Here is a 12,029-nt window from a genome sequence, read left to right on the forward strand (position 1 = left end):
TTTTCTCTAACTTTTAAAAAGTGCTACAACCACAATCCCTCCGCTTGTGTTGTGATGTAATGATTGAAGGTAACGCTTTTCTGGAATGGAAAACAAATTTCTTCCCAAAATCAAGTTGAATTGTCCCCTGTCTTGCGCCCATGTCGGGACATCAACTAAAGGATGGTTTGTATTTGTGTCTTTGATGCCTCAGTAACTCTGATGATTCAGGTTAAACAATACCATTCAACCCGTTTAAAGGACAAAGTGTAACGCGCCTGGTTATCGTTGGTCTGATCAAGCTGCTATGAGGAAACTGCTGATTGAAATCATTCTGATCATAACAGATGTTGTGAACTGGGAGTAAAGATTTGATTCATGTCATAGACACATGGTTGTCTGTAACTGAGAAGATGTTTGATTTAAACTATTTTTTGTTTCAAAGAGCTTAGAAATCAGCACGAAAACACATGAAAATATCTCATGAAGAAGTCTTCAAAATGCTGTAGGAAGAATGTCTTGAAAAAGCCGTTGTGTAGCCTGAAGTCTGATTAAAACTATCCAATAAACTTGTTAATTCAAGATCCAAACCTCTTTCTGTGAAGGTAGAGAATGAATAAAGTTTACCTCACATGTTTGGAGCAGAAACTATTCACTGAGCTCCTGTGGTCCTTTTGCACCATCTTGAGGATAAAGCACAAAAAAACAGCTAAACAGCTAAATGACTTTTCACTGAAACAAGTCTGGGAATTTGCATCTTAATGGAGAAAGAGGCTGAAATTAAAGATTGGAATCACTCCAAAGGTGAGGCTGTTGCATCTCTTTTTTCTTTGGAAAAATATGTTTTTTTCTGTTAACAGCAGCGTGTTTTACATGGATATTACATAATTCATACAGGTGGGCGTGTACCAAGCTGTGTTCCCTTGCACACGCATCATTTTCAGGTCTGTGCATACGATAAGACTTTTTATCTGCATACGATAAGACTTTTTATCTGAAAATGTTCATTTAGTAAACTACACATTCATTCCAAGCTTATGTACACTAAGCAAAGGGTACCCTCCAAAATGCATGTTTGTAAATTAAGAACTAGATACATTTGTGGGCTGTGCTTTAATTTTATCTATAAAACACACACACACACACACACACAAAGAAGCGAGAGAACATACGTTGGGGTAATTTTAAAAGCATTTTAATGGCTTTTGCACATATGTAACAGAGATCGGAAGAAGTCTACGGGTGCAGATCCAACTAGCAGTGATTCCCAGTCCACATCACACCGATTACTTCACCTACAAACACCCCCGGTCCCGCCCACTCAAATTGTGGCATTATTAATTGTGCAATATGAAGAAATATCTCATTACCATGGTGACAGTGACAGAGGAATGCACGCTATACTCATCAAACCACCAGCGAATGTAGTGTAAAGAAAATGAAGAACAGCAAGCATTTCAAGAGCAATCATAAACAACAAAACAAATCTCAATCTTTAATCAGTGTTACATCCCTGACCATTGTTGGTGGCCTGTATCGTTCTTTCTGCATTTTGCAGGCAGCCCAGCAGACGACTTACTCGAGGATCCATCTTTGGGTGCACCATCAGAGCCGGCCTCTTTAAAACACATCACCCGGGTGGATCGGGAGAGGGAAAGAAGCATGTGGCTGGTTTGGCTGCCACCATGTTTAAGAACAATAAATTCTTTACTGTTGGCTGCTAACGTTGGCACCAGTCAATCACAGGGCTACACAGAGACATACAACCATTCACACACCTACGGGCAATTTAGAGTCCCCAATTAACCTGATCTCCAGAGCCATGTCTTTAGACTGTGGGAGGAAGCCGGAGTAGCTGGAGAGAACATGCACACTCCACACAGAAAGGCCAATGGCGTCGAACCCAGGACCTTCTTGTTGATTTACATCCTGATGTCTAAATGAATTTTGTGCCAGGGCTACGCAGACATTAAACTCATAAGGATTCAAAAGGATCTTGTTCAGGACAAGCCTGATTATATTATATTTATAATTATAATTAATTTCACTGAAAAGACAAGGATGTCCATCTCAATATCTACCCTGCACGGGACAATGAAGAGGATCATCACTGGTGCCCTAAAATGTCCTGGCTAAACGTCGGGACATTGTTGGCTCTTCAAACATTGCCGTCAAATGATGGAGAGTTGAGAGCAAAGTGCACGAGGACAGCAGACTGAGACGTGTTTCAACATGTTCCTTTTGTGTTTAAAATACAATTAAACAACAGCGTCTAAAATACCCACTTTCTAAAGTGGTTACTCGTTACTTGTAAGATTTAGTCTTTAGAAGAAAAACAAACTTAAAATAACTTCTGCAGTTTTCTCTTCAGAGCCACAATTGGACCAGGACTCCAAATGATCCATGACACCCACCCACACCCTCGTTATGTTCCTCCTCAAACTCGATTATTTTTTTCATTGAAAAACGAAATAACAGGCCTGGCTTTTTTTGTATTGTGCAATCATGATAGTTATAGCATTCATATTCTTTGTAATTAAAGCAGTGCTTTCACAATAAAAGAGGTGTGTGTGTGTGTGTGTATGTGTGTGTGGTCACAGAGGCAATCTTTGTCAAGTCAGAACCCCACTCAGTCACGACTCTGATTAGAGATGGTGTGAGTCACAACCAGTTACACATTAACACACACACACACACACACACACCGCACAAAGACTAACAATACCAAGTATTTGTTGTAACTGTGTCCTTTTGTTTTGGCAGAGAAATACACATCGGGATGATGCCTGAATGTAAAACACCGTCATGAATAATTCGGCGGTGTAAAGTGTAGAGTGATGTAACAACATGCGATAGAAAAACGGGGAGAGCGTCACTCACATCCATTCACCTCCAGCTGTGTTGATTCGGATGCGCTGAAAGTGGCCCTGCGGTGACGTCACTGGATTCGGGCGGTCCCTCACGTTGCCTGCGCAGAATACCGGCGAGCGTGCGCGTGTCTGCCTTTCGTGCCACACGCTTCTCTCCCCCCTCCCCCGTCTCTCCCTCTCTCTCTCCCACCATCAAACACACTCGCTCACTGCACATCACCCGCTACAACCGCCGCACGAGCTGGTTAGCTAGCTAGCTTAGCTTAGCTACCGTCGCTTCTTCGCTAACTGACAGCGCTGTTTTTTTTTTTTAAATCGAAGTTGTTCCTTCTCCTCTGCTCGGTTATGTGTTGACGCGACTGACGTTGGAAGTAACGGATTATACTCAGTCCGCCTCCCTCCCTCCGGCTGACCGGGAGCCGCCATGGAATGCCGCGTTCTGTCCATACAGAGCCATGTAGTCCGGGGATACGTGGGCAACAAGAGCGCCTCTTTCCCATTACAGGTAAACACAACCGACATGCACCCATACTCGGACAACGGGGGGGGGTCGAAAACGACAGGACCCCCCCCCCCTCCCGTCTGACACGCGCGTGTCCTCAAAATCTTCACTGCGACTTTCCCGTCATCGGCAAGCCGAGTCGTGCACATCACGACGTGCAGCCTCGTTGAGCCGAACAAAGTTCGCCCGACCTTCGCGAACACAAATCGGCGGAGTTCGTCGCATCTGGCGGTCGTTTTTCCGCTAAAGACACAAACAAATCCCCAAACAGCGGATTGTCACCTCGGTGTCGAGCAGTAATCGTGCAGGTGTGCTGCACATTGCGCGCGTCTCCTGTTCCCCTTTCTCGTTAGCCACGTTTTATTAGCCTTTATCTGACGTTATACATGTGGCACGACACCTGTCATTGTGGGGTTAGGGGGGGGGGGGGGTTTCTATGGAAAATAACCGGATGAACTGAAGAGCTATTTAGCGGCTGTGGAGCAAACTTCGACGTTATAAACGAGGCGTCGTGTCCGATAATGGACCTCCTCCTCCTGCTGCTGATACTACTCCAATGACCCTTACTCGGGTCGAAACTCAAAAATAGCTAGGTAATGATAAACGTACGGGCTAGAGGGAAATGTGTACCCAGAATGTGTTAACCAGTCACGGGGGGTCACAGACAGCTGTAATGGTCACAATGTGTGTGTGTGTGTGTGTGTGTGTGTGTGTGTGTGTGTGTGTGAGAACATCTGGACTTAAATCCAGCCTCCCTCAGTGATAACCTTCAGTTTCGTACAACAGATCAGACATGTAGTTGATACAGATGTTTGCTGCTGTTTACATACTTGGGGGGTTAACGTGTCCCTCACAGCTCTCTCTTCACCATGATCGCTCGTCTGCCTCCTGACAGTTGAACGCGTTGCCGGATTGTGACTGCGGTTGTGCGCACGTGCTGTTGCGCGTCACGGAGACCACGCAACTCTCCGTTTTTGAAGTCTGGTAGCTCCGGAGTCATTGTGTAAATCTGCTCATTCATCTCTAAATGTAGAGATTCTACATAATAAGTGTATGAGGACAACTTGGCTTAAACATTAGTAAACTGCAGGCCTATCGATTCCCTGCATCGTGCTAAAGGTTACCCTGAATCATGGCGAGGCCGACCTGCAGACAGAAGACGGATGTGTCCTGGTGAATGTTTGGCTCCTCGAGCATAATCATTCATGTGACTCCCCTCCTCGACGGGGACGGAGGGGGTCATCTGAAGAGACCACGTGCATTATGCTCGTTAATAATAACAGTGATTGTCATTAACCGTATCGATAGAGCCCTGAAGGCAGAGTTTGTAGCAGAAGGAATAACTCCCAACTCATTTATTTGATATCCCGAGGAGGGGCACAGAGGTCACCTAGTGTTGCCGGCAGGGTGATCACGCTGATCGCCACGGCGATGCCGCCGATTGTTTCCGGTTTTTGTTTCTTCATTCGGTGCCCTGAGCAGCGAGGTCGTCCCCGGCGACCACGGCAGCACGTCTGTCATCGAAAGACAGGCGCTGGTTTACTAGAAGGGCCGAGGCTATTTTTAGCCCCCTGCACCCCCCCCCCCCCCCCCCCCCCCCCCCCCCCCCCCCCCCCGCTTCTCACCATGGTTTGTGGTTGCCCTAATGGCTGCTGGGCTTTCATGCATGTCACAGTGGGTGGGTGGGGGGGGGGGGGGCGACTCTGGAGGACTGGGGCCTGTTTGCAGCAGGCTGACGTGTGAATGGAGTTCACCAGTGTTCCCAGTGCAGCTCCCAGTAGACACTGATGTTAACCAGCACATTGCACCCGGCGTGCTGCTCCACCAGGGTGTTTCTAAGACATTTCTACATTTCTGATGTCTGATTATGTTTCATTTCATTCAAGAGTCTCAGGAACTCTCAAATCTCCGGAGACGAGAAGAGGTGACGTGAAGAGGATTAATAACGATGTAAAATGCAGCTGGAGACAAATCCAGTCAAAGTGCTGTGTAATCAGACGGAGGGGGGGGGGGGGGGGGGGTTGTGGGGGGGTACGAGTGTGTTCGGTTGATATATCTCTGCTGTCCCTTCATGACTCCACCACCACGGAGGCTTGAGCCGGTGACGGAGCTGCTCCGACTGCTCACAGTCACTGCTGTGATTTAGTTGGTGTTTAAGATAAAGGATGATGATGATGATGATGATGTCAGCAGGCGTGCAGGGGATCCCTACCTCTCTCTCTCTCTCTCTCTCTCTCTCTCTCTCTCTCTCTCTCTCTCTGCGTGTGTCAGGCGACAGCGGTGAGAGGAAGCGGCGCTCTGATTGGCCGCCACAGGATTCCTCCTGATGACGTCACTGGGGATGGAGACAGCCACTGTCTTCTGGCCCCCCGGTTGATGATGACAGATTATGTTTCAAATAGTTTAGTACCGTTATTTCTTCTCTCTTTATCCTCTGGGTGAAAAGCCGCGTGTCAGAAGCGGTGCTTTGCTCAAGGACACTTCAGCCAGCTTGGATATCTGCTGACGCGTGTTATCGCCGTGGTTTGTTCTCGCTGCGCTGCTGCCGTCCTCGTCTTTGTGCTTTTACCCGGAGGGGCGTCGATGAGGAGCCTTGCTTTATAATGTCCAAACCGCCGTAAGGACACTTCTTCTTCATTGTCTTGAGTTCAGAGCTTCAATTGTGCCCGAGGCCTGAAGTTGTTTTGATGGATCGATCACTTGATGGACAGATAACTACCGATTTATTGATAAATCACTGAAGAGATTTAGCAAGTCTTATGTCTCACTGAAAATACGTGTCTTTTGGTCCAGGAGGAGACAATCTACTAAATGGTTCCCGGCGGAGGGACTTGAACCATTTTCTGTACTCTCACTTTGGTTAACGAACAAAACCCAGCAAACAAATGGCGTTCCCATCGGCCTCGGCGGCTCTTTGTGTGTGTCGTGCGTTCCAGCGGATGTTTTCCTGCCAACGGGCTCAATGGTGGACGCGGGAAACATCGCCGCTTGCGTCTGCAAAGGCCATCGCCGCGAGCCGCTAACGCAGACGCGTGAATGAACGTAGAGGAGCTCAGCCAAGGAGACGCTCCGCTGATTCCCCGATAAACACAGCGTACAAGTACCCAAACTCTTCCCGGGCCTCCCTCATCGGGGATTGGGTGGCAAAGTGCCTCCTCGGAGAAAAGGAGGGGGCGGGGCGGGAGGGGGGGGGGGTCACGCGGCCCAGCAGCGACGCCGTTAAAAGGGCGTGAACTGCAGCGTCCTTGGTCTGACCTCAAAGGACGGACTCCTCAACGAGGACGCTGAGCTCAGCCGATGAACACAATACCTCTCAGAGGAAGACGAGTCATAATCACTTTATATTCAGATCATATTATGTTGTGACAGTTTGACCTCAACGGGGCGGCTGATTGAAAAGAACAAAGAAGTCATTCACTTCCTGTTTCAGCCTAATTGAAAACGTTGTCCCGAGAACAATCGACTTCCTCTCGCCCCTTCTGGTAATTAAAGTAATCTTCTAAATAAAAAAACGAGACGGGAGCAGCCACCATGGTTTGGACTATATTCCTGTCATGTGACGCTGCTTTAAGGAGACTCTTCTCTTCTTACTGAGAGGAGCAAATGTATAGTATCAGTTATAGTGTTATTGCATGTTTATGGACAAAACGTGTGCTCGGTAGCGACATCGCGTGTACATTTGTGTACATTTTGTGGCGTATTTGCACTACTACGCTTACAAACATGTATTTCCTCTCTCTGACCTGCAGGTTTTAGGGTTTGAGGTGGACTCCATCAACTCCGTCCAGTTCTCCAACCACACAGGTGAGACGCTAAAATAGCGTATTTCTTAATGAGTGTGTGTGTGGGGGACGGCTGTGTGAGTCATGTTTTTCGGGGAGGTCAGAGACCTCACTGGCTGACCTCCGAGCAGCTGGGGGACACACACACACACACACACACACACACAAACACACTCATTCATTCACACTTCACACACAGGCTTCCTCCCTCCGTCTGATGCCAAAGCCAGTGGAGTCATCCTGAGGAACTCTCTGCTCGGTCTTCAGCTCGATGACTACACACTTATGACACGGTGCAAAGCTTCTGGGTACCGACATGTGTGGGAAACTAATGAAAGTTGCCTTATGGCAAATATAGGATTATATTAAGGACTGAAAGAAGGAATATATCTGTTTTTATATCTTTCAACGGGAACCTCACTGAGACATTTTCTAAGGTGACATGCAACCTGCTTTGTTTACGACAAGGAGACTTTAATAAATCAAACAAACTAGCAGGAATGTGGCTGGCGGGTGTCTGATGCCCGTCGTGGTCCTCGGTCGTCATGGTCACCGTCGATTCCTCACACCCGCCGCGTCGGTTTCAAGTGACCTTAACACTCAGGATGCGCCGGTTTAATCAGATCTCGTCAATTGGATTTCTAACATTTTCTCAATTTTCATTAAGGAAGCGTCTGTAATCCGCTGTGACATTTTGAAGACGACGTTGGAATCTCGGAGAGAGAGACGGGACATTTTTATTTAAATCAGAGAGACGGCCAGAGGGAGGAAGGGATGTGGGAGGGGGGGGCAATGATGACGACAGAAGCTCTTATCAGTAGGCCGGCCTTCATTCTCTCTCACACACACACACACACACACACACACGGCGCTCCGACTGCTCATCTCTCGTTCTCAGCCCCTTTGGCTTTTTCCCGGCTTGTTGCTTAGCAACCAGAACCCCCATCACCACCCACCACCACCACCACCACCACGTGACCCGCTGTGACTCACCTGAAGCTGCGACATCATCGGCCTGCAGCAAACATGTCGTTGTACGCAGATCGACGTGCACGCTCGCATTCCGCAGTCCGTGCACATCTGGATCGGTACACGCAACACGTGCTCACACCCCAGATACACAATTACGCACAAACCCCATCAACACACAATGGGGGTGTGTTTGTTAATAAGGGGGCGCGGGGGGGTCTTAAGCAGAGAACGATGGCGTTCTTTTTGTGTGACGGAAGCACATCTGTGCAACAGCTGGAAGAGTGTGTAAGAAAGCGATGGCTCCCGTCCTCCCGCAGGTTATTCTCACTGGAAAGGCCAGGTGCTGACGGCCGACGAGCTGCACGTCCTTTACGAGGGAATCAAGCTGAACAAGGTCCACCAGTACGACTACGTCTTAACGGGTGAGAACGCCGCCGCCGCCGCCGCCGCGCGCCGTCGTGGGCTTCATTCCACGGCTTTGTGACATTACCAACAAATAACCGAGACGACTGTGTTCAGGTTACACCAGAGACACGTCCTTCCTGGAGATGGTAGTGGACATCATTCAGGAGCTGAAGAGAGCCAACCCCAACCTGGTGTACGGTAAGAACCCGCTGGTCCTACTTGTACTACACGGAGTACTACACAGAGTACACGCAGCGTCCCCGTGGAGCTCCTCGGGTGTCTGACTCGTTTGTGTCCTTTCAGTGTGTGACCCCGTCCTCGGCGATCATGGATCTATGGTGAGATTACTGTGTGTGTGTGTGCGTGCGTGGTCTTTCTTTTTGGTGTCATGTGACTCTAACCGCCGCGTCTCCTCTCACAGTACGTCCCTCAGAATCTGTATCCGGTCTACAAGAACAAGGTGGTGCCTGTCGCTGACATCATCACCCCTAACCAGTTCGAGGCAGAGTGAGTATAATTATTATTATTATTATAACTATTTATCTTTGTCGTACCTCCTCCATTAAGAAGCATGGAGACATAAGTCTCTTTAAAGACATTGACTCAACGCCACAGTCAAAAAAGGTGAAGTTACTCCACCCGGTGGTGTTTTCCTACTTCTGCAGGATTTTGTTAAAGCTTTTCCGCCATATTGAAGGTTCACTTTGGCCTTCTGAGTTTCCACGTAACCGGTTTGAGTAACTTATTCCGAGGTTTCCTTCCTCAACGGGAGAATCTGTGTCCTTCTGTGTTGTTTTCTTTCAGTGTTTGTGACATCGCGGTTTGCTTGTGTTGTAGATTATTGACGGGGAAAAACATCACCACAGAGAAAGACGCCGTGGAGGTAAACACACACCCCCCCCCCCCTTCTCCCTTTACCCGCTTTGCTCGATTCTTCTCGCGTTAATCGCTACGCCGCCCGACTCGTCCGCAGGTCATGGACCTCCTCCACGCCATGGGCCCGGACACGGTGGTCATCACCTCCTCCGATCTGCCCTCCCGACTGGGAGACCGCTTCCTCGTGTCGCTGGGCAGCCAGCGCAAAGGTACGCGCCACACCCCGTGTGCATCATAACGGCGGTCTCGAGGCGAGGGGGGCGGAGACCAAAACGTGTCTTCTCTGCTGTGCCGCTCAGTTCGTCCCGACGGCAGCCGGACGACGCAGAGGGTCCGGATGGAGGTCCACAAGGTGGACGCCGTCTTCGTGGGGACCGGGGACCTGTTCGCCGCCATGCTGCTGGCGTGGACGCACCACTACCCCGATGACCTGAAGGTAGGGTGGGCGGGGCTGGGGCCAGGGGGGGGGCCGGGCCAGTTCTTAATTGGTTAGAAAAGCTATCGACCGCTAACGACCCGTTGTCCTCTGGGCAGATGGCTTGTGAGAAGACGTTTTCAGTGATGCACCACGTTATCCAGAGGACCATCTCCTACGCTCACGGTGAGAAGACTCATCAGGAAGTGTTCAGACATGTTTGTTTTGTAAATGGCTTTGTTGACGGCAGTGTTTGTCATAAAAACACATCTGCTTCTTTTATAACACTTAACTCTCCACAGACGCTGATGCGTCTTTTTAACATGTTATATATATATAATTTTCCTTTGCAGCGTTTAGTGAAAAACGGCCAAATCACCAAATCAAATCACGGTTGTCACCTCTTTAATTAGACCTCACTGGATTGATGGAGGATCCCAGTTTGTCCATCACACCGTTTCTTTATTAAAGCACCTCTCAGTGTACATTCATCACACGTTTGTCCACCAAAGGACAGAAAAGGTCCAGCAGCGAGGGATGTAGAAATGTTGACGTTGCCTCCTATCGACGAGGAGTTTAAAGCGCTTGTTGCATTTAAGAGCAGGCCGGTACACATAAACAAACTCTACAGGGGTTTGAATTGTATCACAGAACTGGAGTCATGACAGGTGGCATAAAAGACTTCTACGTGGCTTCGGCACAGTTTGTCCAAACTTGTATTTTCTTTTCAAACCCTCTTTCCCCTGTGTCTCCTCTCAGAGTTAGCAGGGCCCGGTCGGAGGCCCAGTCCGCCCCAGCTGGAGCTGAGGATGGTTCAGAGTAAAGCGGACATAGAAGACCCTGCTATAGTTTTGGAGGCCACGGTCATATCCTAACATTACCGACCCATCAGACTCACGCCAACCTCGTCCTCTTGAACCTCTCGCATCCAGAATCTCATCGCTGTGAACCCTGACTGTCGACACCTCATCATCCAGACTCCTTTAAAAAAAAAAAAGAAAGAAAACCGTAGTGTGGTAACCCCCTGTGCTCCTTTCAGCCTCCGCCCTTATACTCCTTTAACTTCTCAGTGTCCCCTGTGACCCTTTGACCCAAACCCCCCTTTTGGAACTAGAGCCATGGATAGACGGCGGGTTCGGACCTCTCCAACCCTGGGACAGGGTTGTGTTTTGTTAGAAAGCTGTAGGGTTCAAAACATGCCGTATAAAACGTACCGCTGAAGCTCACTGAAGATGATCCGGATCCTCGGCTCGGCGGAGGAACGCCTGATTTGGGCTAAAAGTCGAGTTTTTAAAAAGTTTTTTTTGTCCTCCGATTAATACTAGCACTCGTCGAGCTCTCGTACTTAAGAGGATCTCGCCGCGTCGTCAAAGCGCCTGTGATCGGATCACGCGTGACCTGTGTTTAGTGTCCGGTGCGCCCGCCTGCAGCATTCATCCCAAAGTGATCTGAATGGATTCCAGCTGCTGAACGCTCCAAAACTCTACCTCTAAATTATTATGTCTAAAACTGGCCTTTATGCTTTTTTACTGCCGCTCCGCTCAACTTGCATAATACTTCCAAAAACGACACACACCCGCACACGCACACACACACACACACACAGTTGCCAAGTAGCAGGATGCAGCACAAACATTGTCGGTGCTGAAGGACTAAAGCGACTAACGCTGTTTATCCGTGGCTCTGCACACCACTACCCCCCCCCCCCTCTCTCTGCCGTCTTAAACCAGTGATGTAATGGTGACCAAGTCTAACCCCATGACCCCCCCCCCCCTCCCCTCTTAAAAATACAACAACGGTAAAAAAAGATGCACAATGTAAAGTTGATGTATAGATGTTGTACTATAACTGTGTTAGACCATCTGATCTGTCTATTGGACCATTGTGTTGATGCTGCCGTGCTATAGACCGCTACCATATCACCAGAACCAGAGGCGCTCGGGTCGGTTGTGGCCCCCCCCCTCTCATTCTCCCCCCCCCCCTCCCTCCAGTCGTTTTCCCCTCATTGTATTAGGTAGCTGTCTAATAGCCTCTCTTTCATCGCAACACGACGTAAAGAAAATAACGGGCCCGATGGAGAGCGAGCGCCTCCTCGGTGCCGAAGCCGACCGCCGTCACAGCCGGGGTCCGAACCCCCGTGTCTGACAGTCGACCCCCCCTCCCCCTCCCGCTCCCCCTCCCAACGTCCAGTAGCAGCTCTGTAAATGTTTGTGGTTAGAAAACGTCTT

General features: G+C 49.1%; 1 protein-coding gene across 1 annotated transcript; it reads left to right on the plus strand.

Moving 5' to 3' along the window:
- Positions 1-2,940: 2,940 nt before the first annotated feature.
- LOC120820548 (pyridoxal kinase) lies at positions 2,941-10,807 on the plus strand. The gene is made up of 11 exons (XM_040178461.2): positions 2,941-3,354; positions 7,101-7,155; positions 8,423-8,527; positions 8,625-8,708; positions 8,814-8,848; positions 8,932-9,017; positions 9,348-9,393; positions 9,484-9,595; positions 9,686-9,822; positions 9,921-9,987; positions 10,561-10,807. Exons 1-11 carry the CDS (start codon positions 3,274-3,276, stop codon positions 10,674-10,676), a joined length of 924 nt encoding a protein of 307 aa, XP_040034395.1. The 5' UTR covers positions 2,941-3,273; the 3' UTR covers positions 10,677-10,807.
- The last annotated feature ends 1,222 nt before the right edge of the window (positions 10,808-12,029 follow it).

The sequence above is a fragment of the Gasterosteus aculeatus genome, chromosome 6 (assembly GCF_964276395.1).
Source record: "Gasterosteus aculeatus chromosome 6, fGasAcu3.hap1.1, whole genome shotgun sequence".
NCBI lineage: Eukaryota > Metazoa > Chordata > Actinopteri > Perciformes > Gasterosteidae > Gasterosteus > Gasterosteus aculeatus.

What these genes read in the sequence shown, in the direction of transcription:
- LOC120820548 (XM_040178461.2), top strand. Translation starts at nt 3,274, where the DNA reads ATGGAATGCCGCGTTCTGTCCATACAGAGCCATGTAGTCCGGGGATAC. An exon ending in GTACGACTACGTCTTAACGG is followed by an intron (nt 8,528 to 8,624) that starts GTGAGAACGCCG and finishes GACTGTGTTCAG; the next exon opens with GTTACACCAGAGACACGTCC. An exon ending in CAACCCCAACCTGGTGTACG is followed by an intron (nt 8,709 to 8,813) that starts GTAAGAACCCGC and finishes GTGTCCTTTCAG; the next exon opens with TGTGTGACCCCGTCCTCGGC.